The sequence below is a fragment of the Mauremys mutica genome, chromosome 10, assembly GCF_020497125.1.
Source record: "Mauremys mutica isolate MM-2020 ecotype Southern chromosome 10, ASM2049712v1, whole genome shotgun sequence".
Lineage (NCBI taxonomy): Eukaryota > Metazoa > Chordata > Testudines > Geoemydidae > Mauremys > Mauremys mutica.
Window position 1 is genome coordinate 1563676 of NC_059081.1, and position 21239 is coordinate 1584914.

Below are 21239 nucleotides of genomic sequence, written 5' to 3' on the forward strand. Positions count from 1 at the left end.
CTTCTGTCTGTAGTGAGTGTAACCGGGTGTACTGAGCCTTGCAGGCAAGAGCACGCAGCGTTACCCGCTCCAGGAGCTCCGGAGCAGACCAGGGCCGTGGGAATGGCAGAGGCAGTTGCTGGGAGGGAGGAAGTGGTCCTGGGTAAGAGTTAGTGTCTGTGGGGGAGAACCCAGGCTACTGGCAGGACCATCCGGGCCTGGTTACTTGTTGCTTTTTAAATTAGAAATTTGTTCCAGCCCCTCTTCTTCCATCATCAACCCTGGCCTCTGATTCCCTGCTCTGTTCATTCCCTCTGGGGCACCTGGCACTGGCTGCTGTCAGAAGACAGGACCCTGGGCTGGATGGACCTTTGGTCTGACCCAGTCTGGCCTTTCTGATATTCTTATGTTCTTATCTGTCTCTAGATGCGCCTTGCCTTTGTTACCAAGAAAGAGCAGGCCCGGGGCAGGAGTCTCCCCAGCACCCTTGGCGGTGAAGACTGATGCAAAGCAAATCTTCTAGCTTCTCCGCAGTGCCCTTATCGCTTTTTCGATAGTCCCTTAGCCCTTGGTGCGCCAGCGGCCCTACTGAGTCATCAGCAGGATTCCTGCTTCTAACGTACTGAAAGAACCGGTTTGGTTTTCATACCTTTAGCCATTTGCTCTTAAAACTCCATTCTGGCTTTTCTTTCCCTCTTATTCTTGCCTGCTGTCATTTCTGCTCCTGGTGTCAGCTTCACTAGGGTCAGATTTTCACATACTGAAGGATTTCTGTTTGAGTCAAATAGCGTCTTGGTTGCCTTTTAGCCAAAATGGTTTACGCTTTGGCGTCCTGGTTCACTTTGTGCTCAGCGCTCTGCGTGCCTGCTGAGACTCCACAGGTATTTTTGTAAGGATAATTCAAGCCACCTCTATGAATGTTACTTCCTTTACTTTTAGCTTTAGGGCCTTTTGGATTAACCTTCTGAATGTATTTATCTCCCTTTCTAGAGCCGTGTCACTGGGGGATGTGACCAAGTGGGACTGTTCTTAATGTTTCCTCAGAATACTGCGTGTGCCTCAGTTTCCCCTATGCATTTCTTAAGTCTCTAGGGGGTGAGATTGTTGCAGAGCAAAGGGCCAGTGCCCATAAATGGCCGCCACTCTGTCTCCTGGCAGCTAATGACCGGGGCCCTTCCCCCCTGCAAGGTGATGCTAAAGGTGGGGGAGAACAAAGGAATCAGGTGACCTCCTGGCCCGGGAAAGGAACAAAGCTCAGAGGAGGAGGGGCTGGAGGGGGAGTCAGTTGGAGCTGGCTGGGGATGAGGAGTGAGGGGCAGACGTGGGGGTCTGGCTCACTGCCCCCCAGGATGGACCCGGCTGAGGGGTCCTGTTCTCATAGAATCATAGAATCATAGAATCTCAGGGTTGGAAGGGACCTCAGGAGGGATCTAGTCCAACCCCTGCTCAAAGCTGGACCAGTCCCCAATGAAATCATCCCAGCCAGGCCTTTGTCAAGCCTGACCTTAAAAACCTCTAAGGAAGGAGATTCCACCACCTCCCTAGGGAACCCATTCCAGTGCTTCACCACCCTACTAGTGAAAAAGTTTTTCCTAATATCCAACCTAAACCTCCCCCTCTGCAACTTGAGACCATTACTCCTTGTTCTGTCATCTGCTACCACTGAGAACAGTCTAGATCCATCCTCTTTGGAACCCCCTTTCAGGTAGTTGAAAGCAGCTATCAAATCCCCCCTCATTCTTCTCTTTTGCAGACTAAACAATCCCAGTTCCCTCAGCCTCTCCTCATAAGTCATGTGCTCCAGCCCCCTAATCATTTTTGTTGCCCTCCGCTGGACTCTCTCCAATTTATCCACATCCTTCTCGTAGTGTGGGGCCCAAAACTGGACACAGTACTCCAAATGAGGCCTCACCAGTGCTGAATAGAGGGGAATGATCACATCCCTCGATCTGCTGGTAATGCTTCTACTTATACAGCCCAAAATGCCATTAGCCTTCTTGGCAACAAGGGCACACTGTTGACTCATATTCAGCTTCTCGTCCACCGTAACCCCTAGGTCCTTTTCTGCAGAACTGCTGCCCAGCCACTCAGACCCTAGTCTGTAGCAGTGCATGGGATTCTTCCGTCCTAAGCGCAGGACTCTGCACTTGTCCTTGTTGAACCTCATCATATTTCTTTTGGCCCAATCCTCTAATTTGTCTAGGTCCCTCTGTATCCTATCCCTACCCTCCAGCGTATCAACCACTCCTCCCAGTTTAGTGTCATCTGCAAACTTGCTAAGGGTGCAGTCCACACTATCCTCCAGATCGTTAATGAAGATATTGAATAAAACCGGCCCCAGCACCGACCCTTGGGGCACTCCACTTGATACCGGCTGCCAACTAGACATGGAACCATTCTCTGTACCTACAAGCTCTGTTTCAGACCATGTTCCTGTCATCGAATAAACCTCTGTTTTCCCGGCTGGGTGAGAGTCACGTCTGACTGCGCAGTGGGGGGGACAGGACCCTGTGGCCCCCCCAGGACCCCGCCTGGGCGGACTCGCTGGGGGAAGCGCACGGAGGGGCAGGGGATGCTGAATGCTCCAAGGAGAGACCCAGGAGGTGAAGCCGTGTGAGCTTCTTGCCCTGCAGACAGGCTGCTCCAAGGGAGAGGAGGCTCCCCAGAGTCCTGCCTGGCTTTGTGGGGAGCAGTTCCAGAGCAGCGCCCGGGGACTCCGTGACAGGGGGGTGCTTACCTCCCTCTAGGATTTGAACCTCCTCATACCGTGGTCACTAGTACTCAGTGGCTCACCTTCCTGTTGCTTCTGAATTAGCTCCTGGGTGTTACAACTGTCAAGAAGAGCCTCTCCTCTTGTGTGCTCTAGATTAACGATCTGCTCCAAGAAGCAAATCACTTAAATGTTGAGACGTTATTTCTCTAAACTCTGTCCGGTTGTGCCATCTGGCCAGTTTATATGAGGTAGTTAAAGTCTCCCATTGTCGTTTTGTTGGATTTTGCTGCATCTTTGATCCCTCTCAGTATTGGGCACTCCATTTTCTCCCTTGAGCTGGAGACCACTGGTATAAATCCACTAGTTTATTCCTACAGCTTTGGGTTTGTCACCACATAGATTCAATTGCGTGGTCTTTTCCACTCCAGATTTATCCCTTATGCATCAATGGACTCTCCTTCCTGTACAGTTTATAACCAGGTGTGACTATATCCCACTGGTCTGGGTCATTCCCCCATGGTTCTGTAATGCCTATTGTTATAGCAGGGTCCTCGTCCATTCTCAAGCATTCCTGGTGACTTATTTTTTGCTTTTCAACTTCTTGCATATGTACAGAGATACATAAGTCATTTTTATGATGGACCAGGTGTCTGTTCTGATTAAACTGTTTGATCCGACATCCTACTGATTTTGCAGAATTGGCCTCTATAGTTTTCTAATGTCCCTGCTCTAGTTACGGTGTAATTTACACCCTGTCCATCACTAGGTTCGTAGATATCATTATATTAGACACCTTTAACAGCTGTCTTTCCAATTTCATAGAATCCTAGAACTTAGAGAGGATCATCTAGTCCAGTCCTCTGCACTCAAGGCAGGACTAAGTATTATCCTGACCAGTGCTTCTCAAAGTGGTGGTCCGTGGATCGGGGCCGGTCCGTGAGTCATCGGCTGCCGGTCCGCGGCAAGTTTCCTCATAAGAGCGTCGAATAGGATAATAATATGGCACCGGTCCCTGGAACATTGGGAAAAAATTGCCGGTCCCCCACATCAGAAAGCTTGAGAAGCACTGATCTAGCCCATCCCTGGCAGGTGTTTGTCCAACCTGCTCTTAACAGTCCCCAATGATGGAGATTCCACAACCTCCCCGGGCAATTTATTCCAGAGCTTAACCACCCCGACAGGACGTGTTTCCTAATGTCCAACCTAAACCGCCCTTGCTGCAGTTTCAGCCCATTGCTTCTTGTCCTGTCCTCAGAGGTTAAGAAGAACAATTCTTCTCCCTCCTCCTTGTAACAACCTTTTATGTACTTGAAAACTGGTATCACCTCCCCTCTCAGGCTTCTCTTCTCCAGGCTAAACAAACCCGATTGTTTCAATCTCCCCTCCTAGCTCATGTTTTCTAGACCTTTCATCATTTTTGTTGCTCTTCTCTGGACTTTCTCCAATTTGTCCACAACTTTCCTGAAATGCGGTGCCCAGAACTGGACACAATGCCCCAGTTGAGGCCTAATCAGCGCGGAGCAGAGCGGAAGAATTACTTCTTGTGTCTTGCTTACAACGCTCTTGCTGATACAGCCCAGAATGATGTTTGCTTTTTTTTGCAACAGCATAACACCGTTGACTCGTATTTAGCTTGTGATCCACTCTGACCCCCAGATCCTTTCCGCAGTATCCTTCCTAGGCCGTCATTGCCCATTTTGTGTGTGTGCAACTGATTGTTCCTCCCTGAGTGGAGCACTTTGCTTTTGTCCTTATTGAATTTCATCCTATTTACATCAGACCATTTCTCCAGTTTGTTCAGATCATTTTGAATTTTAATCCTGTTCTCCAAAGCACTTGCAAACCCTCCCAGCTTGGTAGTGTCTGCAAACTCTCTATGCCATTATCTAAATCACTGATGAAGATATTGAACAGAACCGGACCCAGAACTGAGCTCTGTGGGACTCCACTGGTTATGCCCTCCCAGCCTGACTGTGAACCACTGATAACAACTCTCTGGGAACGGTTTTCCAACCAGTTTTGCACCCACCTTATAGTAGCTCCATCTAGGTTGTATTTCCCTAGGTTGTTTATGAAAAGGTCATGTGAGACAGTGTCAAAAGCCTTACTAAAGTCAAGATATACCACGTCTACCGCTTCCTCCCTATCCACAAGGCTTGTTACCCTGTCAAAGCAAGATATGAGGTTGGTTTGACAAGATTTGTTTATTGACAAATCCCTGCTGACTGTTACTTATCACCTCATTATCTTCTAGAGGTTTGCAAATTGTTTGCTTAATGATTTGCCCCATTAACTTTGCATGTTCAGAAGTTAAGGTGACTGGTCTGCAATTCCCCGGGTTGTTAAGGTGACTGGTCTGCAATTCCCCGGGTTGTTAAGGTGACTGGTCTGCAATTCCCTGGGTTGTTAAGGTGACTGGTCTGTAATTCCCCGGGTTGTTAAGGTGACTGGTCTGCAATTCCCCGGGTTGTTAAGGTGACTGGTCTGCAATTCCCTGGGTTGTTAAGGTGACTGGTCTGTAATTCCCCGGGTTGTTAAGGTGACTGGTCTGCAATTCCCCGGGTTGTTAAGGTGACTGGTCTGTAATTCCCCGGGTTGTTAAGGTGACTGGTCTGCAATTCCCCGGGTTGTTAAGGTGACTGGTCTGCAATTCCCCGGGTTGTTAAGGTGACTGGTCTGTAATTCCCTGGTTTGTCCTTATTTCCCTTTTTATAGATGGGCCCTCGATTTGCCCTTTCCAGTCTGTCGGAATCTCTCCCACTCTCCTGTCCAGTGCCCTCAGATCCCCTGTTTCCAGTAGAGCATCTCCGAGACTGTTCCCACCTCAGTGCTCACCCCGGCCACCTTGGCATTCAGGTCATAGCTGCCTTTGGCACAAGGTGTGTGCCTGCTTTATCCCCAAAGCCTGCCAGGCTGGAAGCCACTGCCTGTGGCTACATAAAGGCAGTGGGTGTGGGGAGCAGGGGAGGGTGTTGCCACACTCCATACAGGGCCTCAGGGCTGAGCTGCCTAACACTTGTCCTCACACAGTTGTACTTTTCCCAAAATAACCCCCACTGCCTTGTGCACGCGCCTCCCTTCCCCTTCCCTGGGCACCCCTCAAAGAGAGCCAAGCCCGAGCCCCGAGCCACAGCGGTCAGGGGGCTGCTACCTCCTGACAGCACCGGGGGGAGCCAGGGGCTCTCTGGGCTCCTACACGCCCCCGTCACCTTCGTGCCTGAGTAGCGAGCAGGACCCATTTCCTCCTGTGTGCGATGGGAGTAGCAGCCGTGGACGATCCTTGAGCTGCAAACAGCCCCCACCATACTGGACCCCTAGAGGCCCGACGGGTCCTCGGCTGTGACAGCTCTGCCCCTGTCCTTGTCGAAGCAGCTGCTCGCTGGCCGACTCTTCAGAGAATGACAAAGACAGAGGCTGAGAGCTCTGGGCCCAGCTGTATTGAACAGCTCCTCGCCTGCTGGCCAGTGCCATCTGGAAACCTTCACAGCAGATCTCCCCAGCCCGGGGGAAAGTGATTCTGGGAGTCGCTGGGATTAAGGGACAAGACACGGAGATTGCTTCTGCCTGAGAACCTGCTTCTCTCATCCTGGGGCCAACTGGTGACATCAGGCCGCCGACTTGTTCCGCTGGACACCTGACTCCATTCTCAGTTCCACACGGGTGCTGACTTGTATCCAGAAGCAGTCGCATCCCACCCGTAGCCGTCCTGTTCTCAGCAGCTAGCTCATTCCAGCCAGGCGCCGGCTCCTAGCTGGCAGCTGACTTCTTCCACTCAGCAGCTGCTTCATCGTGTCTCACTCCTGCAGACCTGCCACTCTTCACTCCCAGCACATGCCTCCTTCCCCAGCCTGGGCCTCTCTTCTCTAGCATACAACTAATTCCGCCCAGCCTGCGGCTCGGAGCGGAGAGTCGACTCGGCCCTAGCATGGGACTCTTTCTTTTCCGTGTGGGATTCTTGCCTCCTCACTGGTGACTCGGACTCAGGAGCTGACTTGTATCTGGCATGCGTCTTGTTACGCCCAGAATGCACCTCTCGAGGCCCAGCATGAGGTTCGTTCCCTGCTGCTGCTCTGCTGCTTGTCTCGTCAACAGCCACATCTGCAAGAAATGACCCTCATCAGCATCTGTAGAAGAGACAACTCAGGCACCTCTCCAGCTACAGCGCAGCTGCCAGGAGCCTGGGCTCAGCCCCCCCAGCCCCCCCCTGAGAAGAGTCCTTGGGCCAGACCCTGGGGGCCCAGCTGTAAACCCCCATCCCCCACTGGGACACCAGCTAGGACAGTAACCGAGGCCCAGGCTCACCCGGCAGCTGGGCCTTCTCTCAGCACCAAGGACCCTGGGTGACCTTAAGGCCCTTATCCCACTGGCGGGCGAGCTGTAGAGGATGGTTCAAGGGGACTTGGTCAAGAGCAGACGGGTCCAGAGGGACTTAGCTAGTGGCAGCTGGATCTGGGGACTTGGTCAGTGGTGGGAGGGGCCAAGGGGACTTGGTCACGGGCAGCTGGGTCCCGGTGGGCTCAGAGAGAAGCCGCGGGACCCGAGTGCCAGTGAGCACAGGCAGCTGGGTTCTGACAGCTTCACTCAGGCTCAGGACAGCACGGTCTGGGATGGCCTCTGTCAAGGAGACAGCTGTTCCAGGGGCATGGCGGCCAGCACCCTCGGGCTGTGCATCGTGCATGCTCTGTCCTCTACCGTTTTTCTGATTCTTTAAATAAACAAGGAAATTACAAGTAGCAAACGAGTGTGGCTGCACCATTACCCTGACAAGTGGTGCTTGGAATTCAGAGGGAGGGTGGCGTAGAGGGGAAGCTCAGAGCTCTTCGAATAGCCTGTACAAGTATCACCTCCCCAGCTGGCCATGCAGGGGCTCCTCTGTTTGCGGCTCCCTCGTGTTGTGAAAATCCATTAAAGGAGGGTTCCCGAGGCAGCTGCAGCCAGAGTTCTCGGCCGTGCGGCTGTAATGAAGCTGAGCAGAGCTGGGCTCAGAGCCAGTGGAGATGTGTATGGAGGTGGACCCCTCAGCTCGGTGCTGATCTCAGACGGAGTGCAGGTTAGAACCCGCCCAGGACGGCCTGTAGCCCTGAGGGGATGGTGAGGGAGTTCTGCAAGAGTGTTCTCCTGCCTCCAAAGGGTTCCCAGAGGGAATGGGCACCTCATCGCTCTGGATGGCATTAGTAGCTGACACTGCACTATAGCATGTAACTAATGTCCTGTACAGTCCGAGACACCGCAGATGCAGCACAGCGTGCAGAGGGGCTGATTCGTGCTCACTTCCACGGTGTCAGGCCGGAGTTACACCAGTGAAACGAGACCCACTCGGAGTCTTCACGCTTGGCTTGATTTTGACATCTCAGTGAGATCTAGAAAGCCAAAGGTGGGGAACTCCATTGGGCATGTTCAAGGTCTGAGTGTTTAAATTTTGAATATGTTTATTATGGAAACATCTGTTAAAATAGGTCCCCCTGTAGAAAGTCTGGCAATGCTGGCTCCCAAATCCCCTTAGCTCTGCCCTCCCGTACTCAGGCCTCACCTCCCAAAATCATGAAACAGCCATTTGCTTGCACACGGTACATCTTCAGCATCCACAGCGTCCTGCACTACACTGTCCCACACAGGCCAGCAACCCACCCTGTTTGTGCCGCCTGCTGGGCCAGAGAGCAGCTTCCAATTCACCTCCTTTGGGAAGGCAGCAACACCAGCATATTGAGCCCTAGTCTTTGTAACACCCCAAAGATCAATCCAGCTCCCTCCCACCTCCTAATGCACCTCCATCATGCCAGTCATTCAGTGAGTTACCGGCCTTAACGGCACACAATGGCCAGGCTTCCTATTGCCACCCTTACTTTGCGCTGTCTTCAGAGCTGAGCAGCCAGAGAGCTGTTGACCAGACACCCAGCTCTGAAGGCAGCGCCCTGCCAGCAGCAGCACAGAAGTGAGGGTGTCAATACCTCACCATGCCACCCTCACTTCTGCGTTGCTGCCTTCAGAGCTGGGCGGCCGGAGGCCGGCGGCTGCTGACTGAGGGCCCAGCTCTGCAGGCAGCAGCGCAGAAGTGAGGGTGGCAATCCCATCCCAGGCCATCCTTACTTCTGCGCTGCTGCTGGTGCCGGCTCTGCCTTCAGAGCTGGGCTCCCAGCCAGCAGCCGCCGCTCTCCAGCAGCCCAGCTCTGAAGGCAGCGCTGCCGCAGCAGCAGTACAGAAGTGAGGGTGGCAGTACCGCACCCCCCCTGCAATAACCTTGTGCCCCCTCCACACAACTCCTTTGTGGGTCAGGACCCCTGAATTACAGCACGGTGACATTTCAGATTTAAATCGCTAAGATCGTGAAATTTACAATTTTTAAAATCCTGTGACCATGTAATTGACCAACATGGACCGTGAATTTGGCAGCGCCCTAGTTACAACCCTAACGATGGCTTCAGTCCTCTGTGCTGCGCCAGGATGGAGAGACGGGTTGGAAGGGGGGGGTGATTGTCCCTTAGGACAGTGAAGTCCCCAGTTGCTGGCTGACCTCTGGGAGGTCACAGGCAGGCTATTAATGAGCTCTGATCAGTGGGTGTTTTCCTTTCCTTTATTCACGTGTTCCTTAGCCACTGGACTGAGGGATGTGCTCAGGAAAACAAACAGCCTCCCCAAGGGTTTTAAACAATCTGACTAAAAATCCCCTCCCCTCTCAACTGTCCAACTCTCGCGCCTTCCTCTGGTCATCACAGAGTCTTCCACCCTAGGGTGTCAATTTCTAATTCGAAATTAAGAGGGCAAGGGAAAAAATCCCTCTCAGGCTGCCCAAAAAAGCCAAAAGGCAGAAGTGTAAACTTGAGACATTCCTCGCAGGTCACAGAATCACAGAGTCTCAGGGCTGGAAGGGACCTCAGGAGGGATCTAGTCCAACCCCTGCTCAAAGCAGGACCAGACCCAACTAAATCATCCCAGCCAGGGCTTTGTCAAGCCTGACCTTAAAAACCTCTAAGGAAGGAGATTCCACCACCTCCCTAGGGAACCCGATCCAGGGCGTCACCACCCTCCTAGTGAAATAGTGTTTGCTAATATCCAACCTAGACCTCCCGCACTGCAACTTGAGACCATTACTCCTTGTTCTGTCATCTGCCACCACTGAGAACAGCCGAGCTCCATCCTCTTTGGAACCCCCTTTCAGGTAGTTGAAAGCAGCTATCAAATCCCCCCTCACTCTTCTCTTCTGCAGACTAAATAACCTCAGTTCCCTCAGCCTCTCCTCGTAAGTCATGTGCTCCAGCCTCCTAATCATTTTTGTTGCCCTCCGCTGGACTCTTTCCAATTTATCCACATCCCTTCTGCAGTGGGGAGACCAAAACTAGATGCAATACTCCAGGTGTGGCCTCACCAGTGCTGAATAGAAGGGAATAATCACATCCCTCGATCTGCTGGCAATGCCCCTACTTATACAGCCCAATATGCTGTTGGCCTTCTTGGCAACAAGGGCACACAGCTGACTCATATCCAGCTTCTTGTCCACTGTAACCCCTAGGTCCTTTTCTGCAGAACTGCTGCCGAGCCATTTTGGTCCCTAGTCTGTAGCAGTGCATGGGATTCTTCCGTCCTAAGGGCGGGACTCTGCACTTGTCCTTGTTGAACCTCATCAGGTTTCTTTTGGCCCAATCCTCTAATTTGTCTAGGTCCCTCTGTATCCTACCCCTACCCTCCAGCATATCAACCACTCCTCCCAGTTTAGTGTCATCTGCAAACTTGCTGAGGGTGCAGCCCACGCCATCCTCCAGATCGTTAATAAAGATGTTGAACAAAACCAGCCCCAGGACCGACCCTTGGGGCACTCTGCTTGATACTGGCTGCCAACTAGCCATGGAGCCATTGATCACTACTCGTTGAGCCTGACGATCTAGCCAGCTTTCTATCCACCTTATAGTCCAGTCATCCAGCCCATACTTCTGTAACTTGCCAGCAAGAACACTGTGGGGGAGCGTGTCCCAGGTTCCCTTGGGCAGTGCTTTGTCTGGGAACTGATTAATCGGTAACTTGCACTGCAGGTGTGCCAGGGCTCCCACGCTCGAGCCGGCTGCTCTGTGCTGGGTGCAGAACAAGCACCTAACAAAGAGCCAGCGCCTGCCCCAAGAAACCAGCTTTGCTCCCTCCCTGCTATCAGGCTCTTGCGCTGTCCGTGGCCCAGGAAGACGCTGCTTCTCACCATTGCCGTGGACAGATTTCAGCTCCCCGTCCTCTTCAATCTCGACCTGCTCCTGCCCGTTCTCCACAGTCCTGGGAAGCAGACGAGAGCCAAAGAAGGGGAAGCATCTCTGTAGGAGTAACCTCACCCCCTATATATCACCCCAGCCCAGACCCTCCTCATCACCCCCCAAATCCCCAGCTGCCAGCTCTGCTCTTTTAAACCCCTTAGGGTGCGGTTCCAGACACATCGCCCAGTCTGATGATAACTGCCCCGTGCAGCAGGACTCGAACCCGGTTCTTCTTACCCGCTGAATCCACTGGGCCGTGCTGCTCACCTGAACAATGGCCTGTCATCCCTACCGGTCCGGCGGGCTGCTCCGCTGGGCTGATGTGAGACAGGCCAAGCTCCCACCAGCTGGTGGCCCCTCCTTACCTTTTGGTTGTGATGCGTTTGCCATTGACGAACTTGGTCGAGGTAGAGAAGAAGCGGAAACCTTTTCCTGCGTTGATGCTGGAGTTGAAGGGTCCAGAGGATCCTGAGAAACAGGGTGGCGAACACATTGCCAGGTGCTTTCAGCCAGTCCCAGGCGCCAAATGGCTTCGCAGGGATCCCTTAGCCTAGAGTCTGGGTGTGGGGTGGGGACCATGGGGAATGAAATATATGGGAGGTGTGAAATGTAAAGGGAAAATGTTCTCTGGGATTCTGAGAGAGAACGTCCCTGTGAGTCAGAAGAGCTGGGGGGCAGGCAGGCGGGAGATGAAAACAGGAAAGAACAAGGAGCAAGGCCAGCTCCCAGGGGGTCTGCAGAGAATGGCCGAAAGCCCCCGGACAGGAATGGGAGGTGATTCTTACTCCCCGTCTCCGCTCCTTGGCTAAGGAGAAGGGTATCTGGCCATGTGGGAGGATCCCGTTGCTGACAGGCCGAGATCAGGTTGGGGGCCTGTCTGGGGCATTGGGAGTGTTTGTCTCCCATGACAATGAATTGTGGAGACTCCCCGACCTCTGCTAGGCAGCCAGGGCTCCGGATGTTCTGTAAAGTAGCTTTGCCTCGGATTCAGAGAACATGCAGGGGTCGTCCTGCACCGCTGCATCGACATGGGCACCTTCCCTAACGGACCCTCGGACCATGGGAGCTGTTCAGGGGCTGAGCACGTGGAGACCCCATTGGGGTTCTGGAGAAAGCCCTGACATTCACCACTGGGAGAGTTCAGGATAATTCCTCTTTCATTTCTCCCTCCAGCTCTCTAGCCCAATGCCCAGGCCATGCTCTGTCCCAGCTGTAAAGACCTAAGCACCTGCTCCATCCACCGAAACCTCCCTCCTGCTCCCTCAGGCCCCAGGTTCATTACTGGGCCAGCTGGTCCCACAGAATCTGAGGCTTCCACTCACCATAGAAAGGCTCTTGTCCCCCAAAGAACTCTCTGAAGATGTCATGGGGGCTGCGAAAGTGGAACATAAATCCAGGGGCTCCATCTTCAGCCCTCGATCCCCCAGGCCCTGCTGGGGAAAGGCAGAGACAGGAAATGGCAAACGCGGCGCCCAGGCCCTGGAGCCGGCCCTCGCAAGGGTCCTCGAAAGGAACGAGAACAGGAAGCAAACAGGACACCCTGCTTGGGGCTGCCAGGGCTGGGATCCCGTCTCTCCCCACCGCAGAGCTCTGGGGCCGGGAGAAAAGGCCCCTGAGTGCGATGCTGATCTGGAACGTGGCTGTGGAAACGTGGCCCCTCCTCCCTCGGCCGACGGGCTCCCTGTGGCTATTGGCAGGTGGACAGAAGCAAACACTCTGTGCCTTGGGCTCCTGCTAGCCCTGCAGAGCCAGCCCAGCTGGGGAGAACGAGCCGGGGTCCATTCTGGCTCGTGCGTCACCAGCAGAATTGGGAGCAAAGTTCCAAGCGCAGGGACAAATTCTGGCCTCAGTGAAGCCAGAGGGTTGGGCAGATGTAGCTGGGGGCAGGGTGGGTCACTCACCTGCCCCCGTGAGCCCGTCCTTGCCGTAGCGGTCGTAGAGGTCGCGCTTGCTCTCTGGAAGGGAGAAGGAGCGAGAGGTCACCCAGCCCATCTTCAGCCGAGTCCAGACATAGAGGCCCTTTCCCCAGGCTGACCCCCGCCCCAGTACTGAGCCAGAGGGGGCCTGGCCATAGAGAAAGACCCACAGAGGAAGAACCTGGGAGGAACAGACATGACCTGCCCCAGGCTCCCTGCCCAGCTACGGGAGACGCTTGGATACCGTGGCGCTAGATGCCATAGAGATACCTAACATAGACAGACCCTGGGTGAACGGTGCCAGGGCAACTGCACATCAGAGGGTGCAGGTGCACCATGCTACAGGATTCCAGTCTGAGACGGGGTTCTGGCTTCTGCCCGGGGCAACGGCGTCGGTCTAGGGTACCCCACACCTAACCACAGGAAGGCATTGGGTCTGGCAGAAGGATGCCCTGTGGCTCAGCTGCAGGGTAACGTTCATCCCTGGGGCCTGTGTTGGAGGGGAAGGGAGAGCCTGCAATGATGGAGCCGGAGAGGGTGGCACCCCACCCCCTCCAGGAGGTGCACATATGGCCCTGGCAGCCGCAAGGAGCGCAACACAAGTGCAGCGAGGAGCGTGGGAGCATCGACCCGCAGTGCACTAAGCGAGGGCGGATGGCTGGGTTGGGGAGACGCCGGCCCCTTACTGTCCGACAGCACTTCGTAGGCCTCCGCGATCTCTTTGAACTTCTGCTCGGCGTGTTCCTTGTTCTCCGGGTTCTTATCCGGGTGCCATTTCAGCGCCGCCTTCCTGTACCTGCATAGGCCCCGAGAGAGTCAGTGACACCTGCCCATGCTGGCTTCAACAGGGGCCCTACACTACCCTTACACCCAGCGGCAGGTGCCAGCCACTGTGCCACAGCCCTCCAGTGGCACTGGCCGGCGATAGGTGGAGCAACAGCCCCACTTACCAGCGGAGGGATCTCAACCCGGGACCCCCACTTCTGTCTCAGTTAGGAGGGGGCCCTGGAGCTGGGAGAGTGCCGGCAGCCCCCGACAGAGGCGGGAGGAACCGTGCCCTCGGGCTGTATGGGGAAGGGGGTGCTCCAAGGAAGGACTTACGCCTTCTTGATGTCCTCGGCAGAGGCGTCCCAGGGAATGCAGAGCACTTCATAGTACTCCCCCATGGAGCCCAAGGCCAGGCGGGTAGCGGGACAGCAGACCCGGCGTCTCTGGAGATGCAGCACGCGACAGTAGGGCTTGAGCCGTGGTCCGTGGAGCTCATGGCCTTTCGTCTAGCTGGGCATCGCCATGCAGAGTGGCAGCAGGTGCGTCCTGTGATGAGCTGGCCCTGTGGAGCGCAGAACAGAACAATCAGCCTGGAGGTCCCGGGGCGGGGGGGGGGGGGGGGATTTCACCCCCCCGCCGTCAGAAATATCCGGCTGCGGCCTGACTCGAGCACTGAGCCTGCACTCTCAGCCCCAGCTCTCCCCAGCTTTTCCCATGCTCCCGCTGGGCTCGGTCTGTCCTGAGCCCGTTTATCAGCACGAGTCAGCCTGTCCCACCCACTCCCCCTCTCCTGTGTCTACTAACGGTTCAGAAATCCATCTTCCTTCTCTCCTGCTCAGTCTGGCCACCAAACTGTCTCCCTCAGCTACATTGTCCCAGCCCACCTCGTCCGTCTGTCCTGCCCTGGAGTCAGTCAGTTCTTCGCTGCGGTTTCCAGTGTTCCTGCAGGGCCCTCATTCAGCTGTGTTAATTCCAGTCAGTCACTTCTTGATAATGTAACCAGTCCCAATCCAGACAGGTACACCTGACATCTCATGCCCCAAGCCTTCATGCTCAACGGGCAGCAGTACAACGTGCGTGGGGGTAATGAGTCACACATATTGTTCAGAAAAATATTAGACAAATTCCCACATTCTCCGCAGCCCCAGTTCATTTCAGGGTGGTGTCCCTGCTATATGCTAGCGATGGGGAGTGAGACAGCAGCTTCATTCCCCGCAGATCAAAGCAGACCAGAGAGAGGGTTGATTGGCTTGCAGGTCTGCACCATCTGCCGGGAGCGGCTGCTCATTTTGGTGTTGAGTGGGTGGAGCGTGAGATGTGGGTGGGGTGTGGGAGAGTTTCCACCACTTGCTTTTCCCCCTTTGCTCCCTCATTTCACCATTCTCGTGGGCTGAGCCTTGTACCCCCTAGTTTGAAGTCAGGGCTCCCCTTCGCTCCCCAGTGCAGGGGACATTGGGCCTTGGTCACTGGCATGTCCGTAAAGACAGATGGACCCGATAGATTAGGATTCGTGTGTCTGTAAGGGAGGATGCAGTATGACCGATGGCCTCACAGGACATTACAATTATCTCTTGTCACAGGCACCAACTTCATGGGTGTTCCAGGGCTGGAGCACCATGGAAAAAAATTAGCGGGTGCTTAGCACCCACCGGCAGCCAAGCTCCCTCCTCCCCCACTCCCCCCAGGGCGTCTCGCCCACCGGCGGCCCTACTGGTCAACTCCTCCCCCTTCCAGCACCTCCCACCCGCCGCGACCAGCTGTTCCTCAGTGTGCAGCAGGTGCTGGGAAGGAGGGGGAGGAGTGGGGATGGAGCGCACTCGGGGGAGGGGGCGGGAAGAGGCAGGACAGGGGTGGAGTCTGGGGGGCAGCGGTGGAGTGAGGGCAGGGTCTGGGGTGGGGGGGGTTGAGCACCCCCCAAGAAGAGAATTAGTCAGTGCTCTGCCCCGTGTCCTTACCCATCAGTGCTACCTAGTCTGTCTGTCTGTGGTATTTATAGAACGCCAGTGTGACCAAGTGGGGGATTTTCTTAGTGTTTTGCATGAACACTGTGTGTGCCTCAGTTTCCCTGTGTGCTGAGTGTGTAACGGGGGGGGATTGTTGTTGCACAGGATCAGGTGTGATCTCACTAGCAGCCTGCGCCCCGGACACCAGCCTGGACACTCTGGAACTTACCAGGGACCGGGAGGCCCAGCCCAGCTTGGGAGCCAGCCGGTTCTGCCCAGGGGGAGGCCAAAGGGCTGCGGAGAGAGGGGCCCGGTGACCTGACCAGCCGGGGGGGCAACGGACGGGAGAGCGGGGCCCAGGTGGCCTGTTTGCCTGGGACCGAGGACACGGGACAGAGGGGGGCTGTGGGGGAGGGGATATAGGAGGGGGCTGCTGGACTGGGACAAGGAGCAGCCGGAGCCCATGGGGAGGGGGACGGACCCAGCTGGACGGGGCTGAGACGGGCCAGGCCCGAGGCCCTGAGAAGTGCCTGTGCTGGGTTCAGAGAGTCAATAAACCTCCTGTTTTGCACTGGCTGAGAGTCACGGCAGGCTAGAGCTTGGGGGAGGGGGGCATTGCTCCCTCTGGGGGTGGAGGCCCCGGGGGCCCAGTGCGAGGGGTCTCCCTGGGGGGGCGCACGGCGAGACAGGCCTGCTGAAGCTCCGAGGTACAGTCCCAGGAGGTGGCGGGGCCAGAGGTCCTAACCTCGGAGAGTCAGTGCAGCCCTCCCGGAGGGCAGGAGATGCTGCGCTGGTGAGTCTCGCTCTGTTACAGGATAGATAATAAGATAGAAAATGTCATATTGCTTCTATATAAATCCATGATACACCCACATCCTGAATACTGCGTGCAGATGTGGTCGTCCATCTCAAACAAGAGAGATTGGAATGGGAAAAGGTTCAGAAAAGGGCAACAAAATGATTAGGAGTGTGGAACAGCTGCCGTATGAGGAATGATTAATAAGACTGGGACTGTTCAGCTTGGAAAAGAGACGACTAAGGGGGGATATGATAGAGGTCTATAAAATCATGACTGGTGTGGAGAAAGTAAATAAGGACGTGTTCTTTGTGCCTTCTCATAACACACACACTAGGGGTCACGAAATGAAATTAATAGCAGCTTTAAAACAAACCAAAGGAAGTATTTCTTCCCAAAACGCACAGTCAACCTGTTGAACTCCTTGCCAGAGGAAGCCAAGACTAGAACAGGGCTCAAAAAAGAACTAGAGAAGTTCCTGGAGGACAGGTCCGTCAATGGCTATTAGCCAGGCTGGGCAGGGATGGGGTCCCTGCCCTCTGTGTGCCAGATGCTGGGAATGGGCGACAGGGGATGGATCACTTGATGATTCCCTGTTCTGTTCATTCCCTCTGGGGCACCTGGCTTTGGCCACTGTTGGAAGACAGGATACAGGACTAGATGGATCTTTGGTCTGACCCAGTATGGCCGTTATGATGTCCTTATGTTCTTACGATTTGTCAAGAACAAATCATGTCAAACCAACCTAATATCTTCCTTTGGCAGGGTAACAAGCCTTGTGGATGGGGAGGGGGAAGTGGTAGATGTGGTATTCCTTGACTTTAGTAAGGCTTTTGATACTGTCTCGCACAACCTTCTCATAAACAAACCAGGGAAATGCAACCTAGATGGAGCTACTATAAGGTGGGTGCAAAACTGGTTGGAAAACCGTTCCCAGAGAGTAGTTATCAGCGGTTCACAGTCATGCTGGAAGAACATATCGAGTAGGGTCCGGTGGGGATCAGTTCTGGGTCTGGTTCTGTTCCCTATCTTCATCCATGATTTAGATAATGGCATAGAGAGCACACTTATAAAGTTTGCGTCCGATACCAAGCTGAGAGGGTTTGCAAGTGCTTTGGAGGACAGGATTAAAATTCAAAATGATCTGGACAAACTGGAGAAATGGTCTGAAATAAATAGGATGAAATTCAATAAGGACAAATGCAAAGTGCTCCACTCAGGAAGGAACAATCAGCTGCATACACACAAAATGGGCAATGGCGGCCTAGGAACGAGAACTGCGGAAAAGGATCTGGGGGTCATAGTGGATCACAAGCTAAATCTGAGTCAATGGTGTAACAGTTGCAAAAAAAAGCAAACCTCATTCTGAGCTGTATCAGCAGGAGTGTTGTAAGCAAGACACAAGTCATTCTTTCGCTCTGCTCCGTGCTGATTAGGCCTCAACTGGAGTATTGTGTCCAGTTCTGGGCACCACATTTCAGGAAAGATGTGGACAAAGTGGAGAAAGTCCAGAGAAGAGCAACAAAAATGATGAAAGGTCTAGAAAACATGAGCTAGGAGGGGAGATTGAAACAATCGGGTTTGTTTAGCCTGGAGAAGAGAAGCCTGAGAGGGGAGGTGATACCAGTTTTCAAGTACATAAAAGGTTGTTACAAGGAGGAGGGAGAAGAATTGTTCTTCTTAACCTCTGAGGACAGGACAAGAAGCAATGGGCTTAAACTGCAGCAAGGGCGGTTTAGGTTGGACATTAGGAAACACGTCCTGTCGGGGTGGTTAAGCTCTGGAATAAATTGCCCAGGGAGGTTGTGGAATCTCCATCATTGGGGATTGTTAAGAGCAGGTTGGACACACACCTGTCAGGGCTGGGCTAGATCACACTTAGTCCTGCCCTTAGTCCTGGACTAGAGACCTCGCGAGGTCCCTTCCAGTCCTGGGGTTCTCTAATAGGGGCCTGGCAATGAAGGTCACTGAAAATGAAGACGGGTCGGTGATGTTTCATGCAGTAGAGAAGGGGGAGCCAGGGAATGGAGGCAAAGAGGGGTGACATGGTCAAGCCACGGGCTAGGAGAATGGTCTTTATTAGGCTATTAGCCCACGCGCAGGAGACACTCTTGCCCACACTCTTGCTTCATCCTTCACCCTTTTTTTCTGTCTTCCGCTCTGGTCCAGTTGCATCACGGGCTCTCCAGTCGCCACCTCTCCTCCATCACCATCCCCCCTTCTCTCCGCTTCCCCAAGCTTGGCACCTCTGCCCAACCTTACCCACTGCCCAGAGCCTCTCTCCTGCTCGGCCTCTCCCCTGGGGCTCCATCCCTTGAACACAGCGCAGCCCAGACCTTACAGCTGCAGGAGAGACGATCCCAGCTGCATCCTGGTCTGCAAAATCCCACCCCTGTGATTTCACTGCACACCTGCGGCTGCTCTGGGGAGGAGGGGCGGAGCAGGAGCTCCCGAGCAGCCCCTCATATTCCTCCACTGCTGATTAACAACTGCTCCAGCCAATGGAAAGCTCGGTCTGATTGTGATGTCAGAGCTTTGCACTTTCATTCAGGTTACAATAATCAACCACAGGCAACAAGTGGGCAAGAGGCTTTAACGGTTTAACCCTTTGTTTGACAGTCCTTCCTGTCACCTGCAGTGCAGCCCCCACTATTAACTCTTTCACTGCTGACATGTATTAGCATTTTTATGAGTCGTACCTTGCTGCAGAGCTGCCTCTCTGTCCCTCTTAGGGTGATACGGGATCCCCAGGACTGAGTCACCTCGTTCTGTGGCCTGATAGATACAGAACATCCTCTACCGCTCTGTTAACGTTCGCCCCGTCCACACCCAGGGTGTTCTATGAAATAATAGAGCTTCTGCCTGTGTGTGCCTGCCGCTGGAGAGCGCTGCACCGAGCACAGATTCCCTCCCACCTCAGGGCTTTCCCAGGCCGGGGCTGCGTTGGGTCCCAAGCACTATGTAGCTCCCATGGCTGGAATCCCAGCCGGCTGTCGTGCTGCTGGAGTCCGAGCTGAGCACTGCCGGACACCCGCACACGTGGCACTGATCGGGCTCTGGGAGGTAGAAGTTCCTCCTTTGTGGCTCCTAAAACAGGGCAGGCTAGTTTGTGTCACCTCTCAGTGGGTTTTTTGAAAAGCTGCTTGGATTCCTCCCACGATCGTGGTGGTTTGGAGCCAGGGCCCATTTTGGGACAGTCTCCCTTTGAGTTAGTCCCACTGTCTGAGTGACACCGAGTGAGTCAGACAGGGAGAAATGGAAGAGAAGGGATGGAGTGAGAGCAGCGAGCAGATGACCCAGCAGGTGTGTTGTGAGTGGGTGGCTGCAGGAGAGGGGCTGTAAAAAAGAATTTGGGGGAAATGAGGGAGGAAGAGGTTAGAGGGAGGAGGAGACAGTGGTCTGGAGTGAAACAGAGGCTGAAAAAGAGAGGTGGGGGTGGGGGGGGAGCAACCAGGATTCCAGAACAAGGAAGAGAGGAGCAGAATGTGTGTGTCTGAGAGAGCGAGAAAGAGGCACCAACGACTTTGGGAGACGGAGGTGTCAGAGCAGAGCTGCTGAAGCGAACTGGTCATTTACAATGTAGTTAGTCATGAGGCCATCCGGTCCAGCCAAGAATTCGGAAGGAGCTTAAGTATGAAGTGGCTGGGCTGCTAGCCAAAATATGCCAACTCTCCTCCTGTTCCGTCACTGCTCTAGAGAGTAGCAAGGGTTGTGCCGATATTTAACAAACTCTGTACGGGTGATCTGGAGAATTATAGACCAGTAAGACTTGGACCTGTTCCTGGCACAGTTTCTGCAAAGGAAAGTCATGTCTCACTAGTCCCTTAGAATTCTTTAAACGTACCAGGGAAGTAACAGCTAACGGCGACCAGGTGACATCATTTATTTGGATTTCAAAAGGCCTTTGACAAGGCCCCACACAAGAGGCTACTAAAAAGCGAAGTTGTCATGGGGTGAGAGGCAAAGTACAGTTATGGCTCAAACACTGGCGAGGAGACCGAACGCAAAGAGTGGGATTCGATGGTCAGGTTTCCTCATGGCCAAAGGCTGACAGCCGGGCCATACGGCTCGGTGCTAGGTCCCATGTTGTTTAATAGCTGTATTAATGACCTGCAAAGTGGGAGAGTAGGGAGGTAGAAAAATGCACAGTTGACACAAAATTGTTTAGGTTCCTCGGGACCACGGAGAACTGTGGGGAACTTGAGAGAGATCCAAACAGGTTGGGTGAAGGGAGAGATGACTGCAGATGAAATTCAGTGTTTATAAATGCAAAGTAATCCCCATTATGGGGGGAAGTGTAAACGCCTCCCACCCCTTACAGGGGTTCGAATTAACTGTACCAACCCAAGAAAAGACCTGGGCACCACTGCAGAAGCTCAGCGTAAACCTCTGCTTAACGTGCAGCTGTGGTCAAAAAAGCAAACAGGATGTTAGAGTGCCTAAGGGGTGGGGTTCATGGAGTCCAAGGCCTGACGGGGCCACTGTGATCATCTCATCTGGCCTGTTGTAGAATACAGGCCCCACCATCAGTCCTGGAGCAGCGCTTTTAGAAAACCACCCAACCTTGATTGAAAACGTGTCCGTGATGGAGAATCCAGCACACCCCTTGGTCAGTGCACAACAAAACCGCCACGAAGTTCTAAGCCTCAACAAGGAAAGTGCGTTTTCCGTCGACCTCAAATCGAGTTTTTGGGACAGACAATAAACAAGGAGAGACTCGGTCCTCGTACAAAGGGCACAAACACACCAGCCTGATCCACAGAAAACACTTCATCTCCTTGGTCATTCCAGGCTTCAGTTCTCGCCCACCTTGGATTTCGAAGCCAGTGGGCATGAGGAGGAGAGGAGAAACCCCGGCCCTCCCACCCTGTCCAGCGCTCTCCTGCAGAGTAT

At 54.0% G+C, this 21239-nt stretch overlaps 1 protein-coding gene across 3 annotated transcripts in view; it reads right to left on the reverse strand.

Moving 5' to 3' along the window:
- Positions 1 to 6198: 6198 nt before the first annotated feature.
- Positions 6199 to 21239, reverse strand: part of LOC123378263 (dnaJ homolog subfamily B member 2-like) — a 30482-nt gene continuing 15441 nt past the window's right edge. Inside the window, exons 1-8 of one of the 3 annotated variants that reach the window (XM_045031845.1) lie at positions 18683 to 18750; positions 13941 to 14169; positions 13526 to 13635; positions 12825 to 12878; positions 12246 to 12356; positions 11289 to 11391; positions 10875 to 10945; positions 6199 to 6790 (exon numbers count right to left, since the gene is read on the reverse strand). In XM_045031845.1, the coding sequence (XP_044887780.1) occupies positions 6567 to 6790; positions 10875 to 10945; positions 11289 to 11391; positions 12246 to 12356; positions 12825 to 12878; positions 13526 to 13635; positions 13941 to 14005 (738 nt within the window). In that variant the 5' untranslated portion in view covers positions 14006 to 14169; positions 18683 to 18750 and the 3' untranslated portion in view covers positions 6199 to 6566. Of the gene's footprint in view, positions 6791 to 10874; positions 10946 to 11288; positions 11392 to 12245; positions 12357 to 12824; positions 12879 to 13525; positions 13636 to 13940; positions 14170 to 18682; positions 18751 to 21239 lie in introns of those variants that run through there. The other 2 variants (XM_045031846.1, XM_045031844.1) reach the window with 2 other exon arrangements.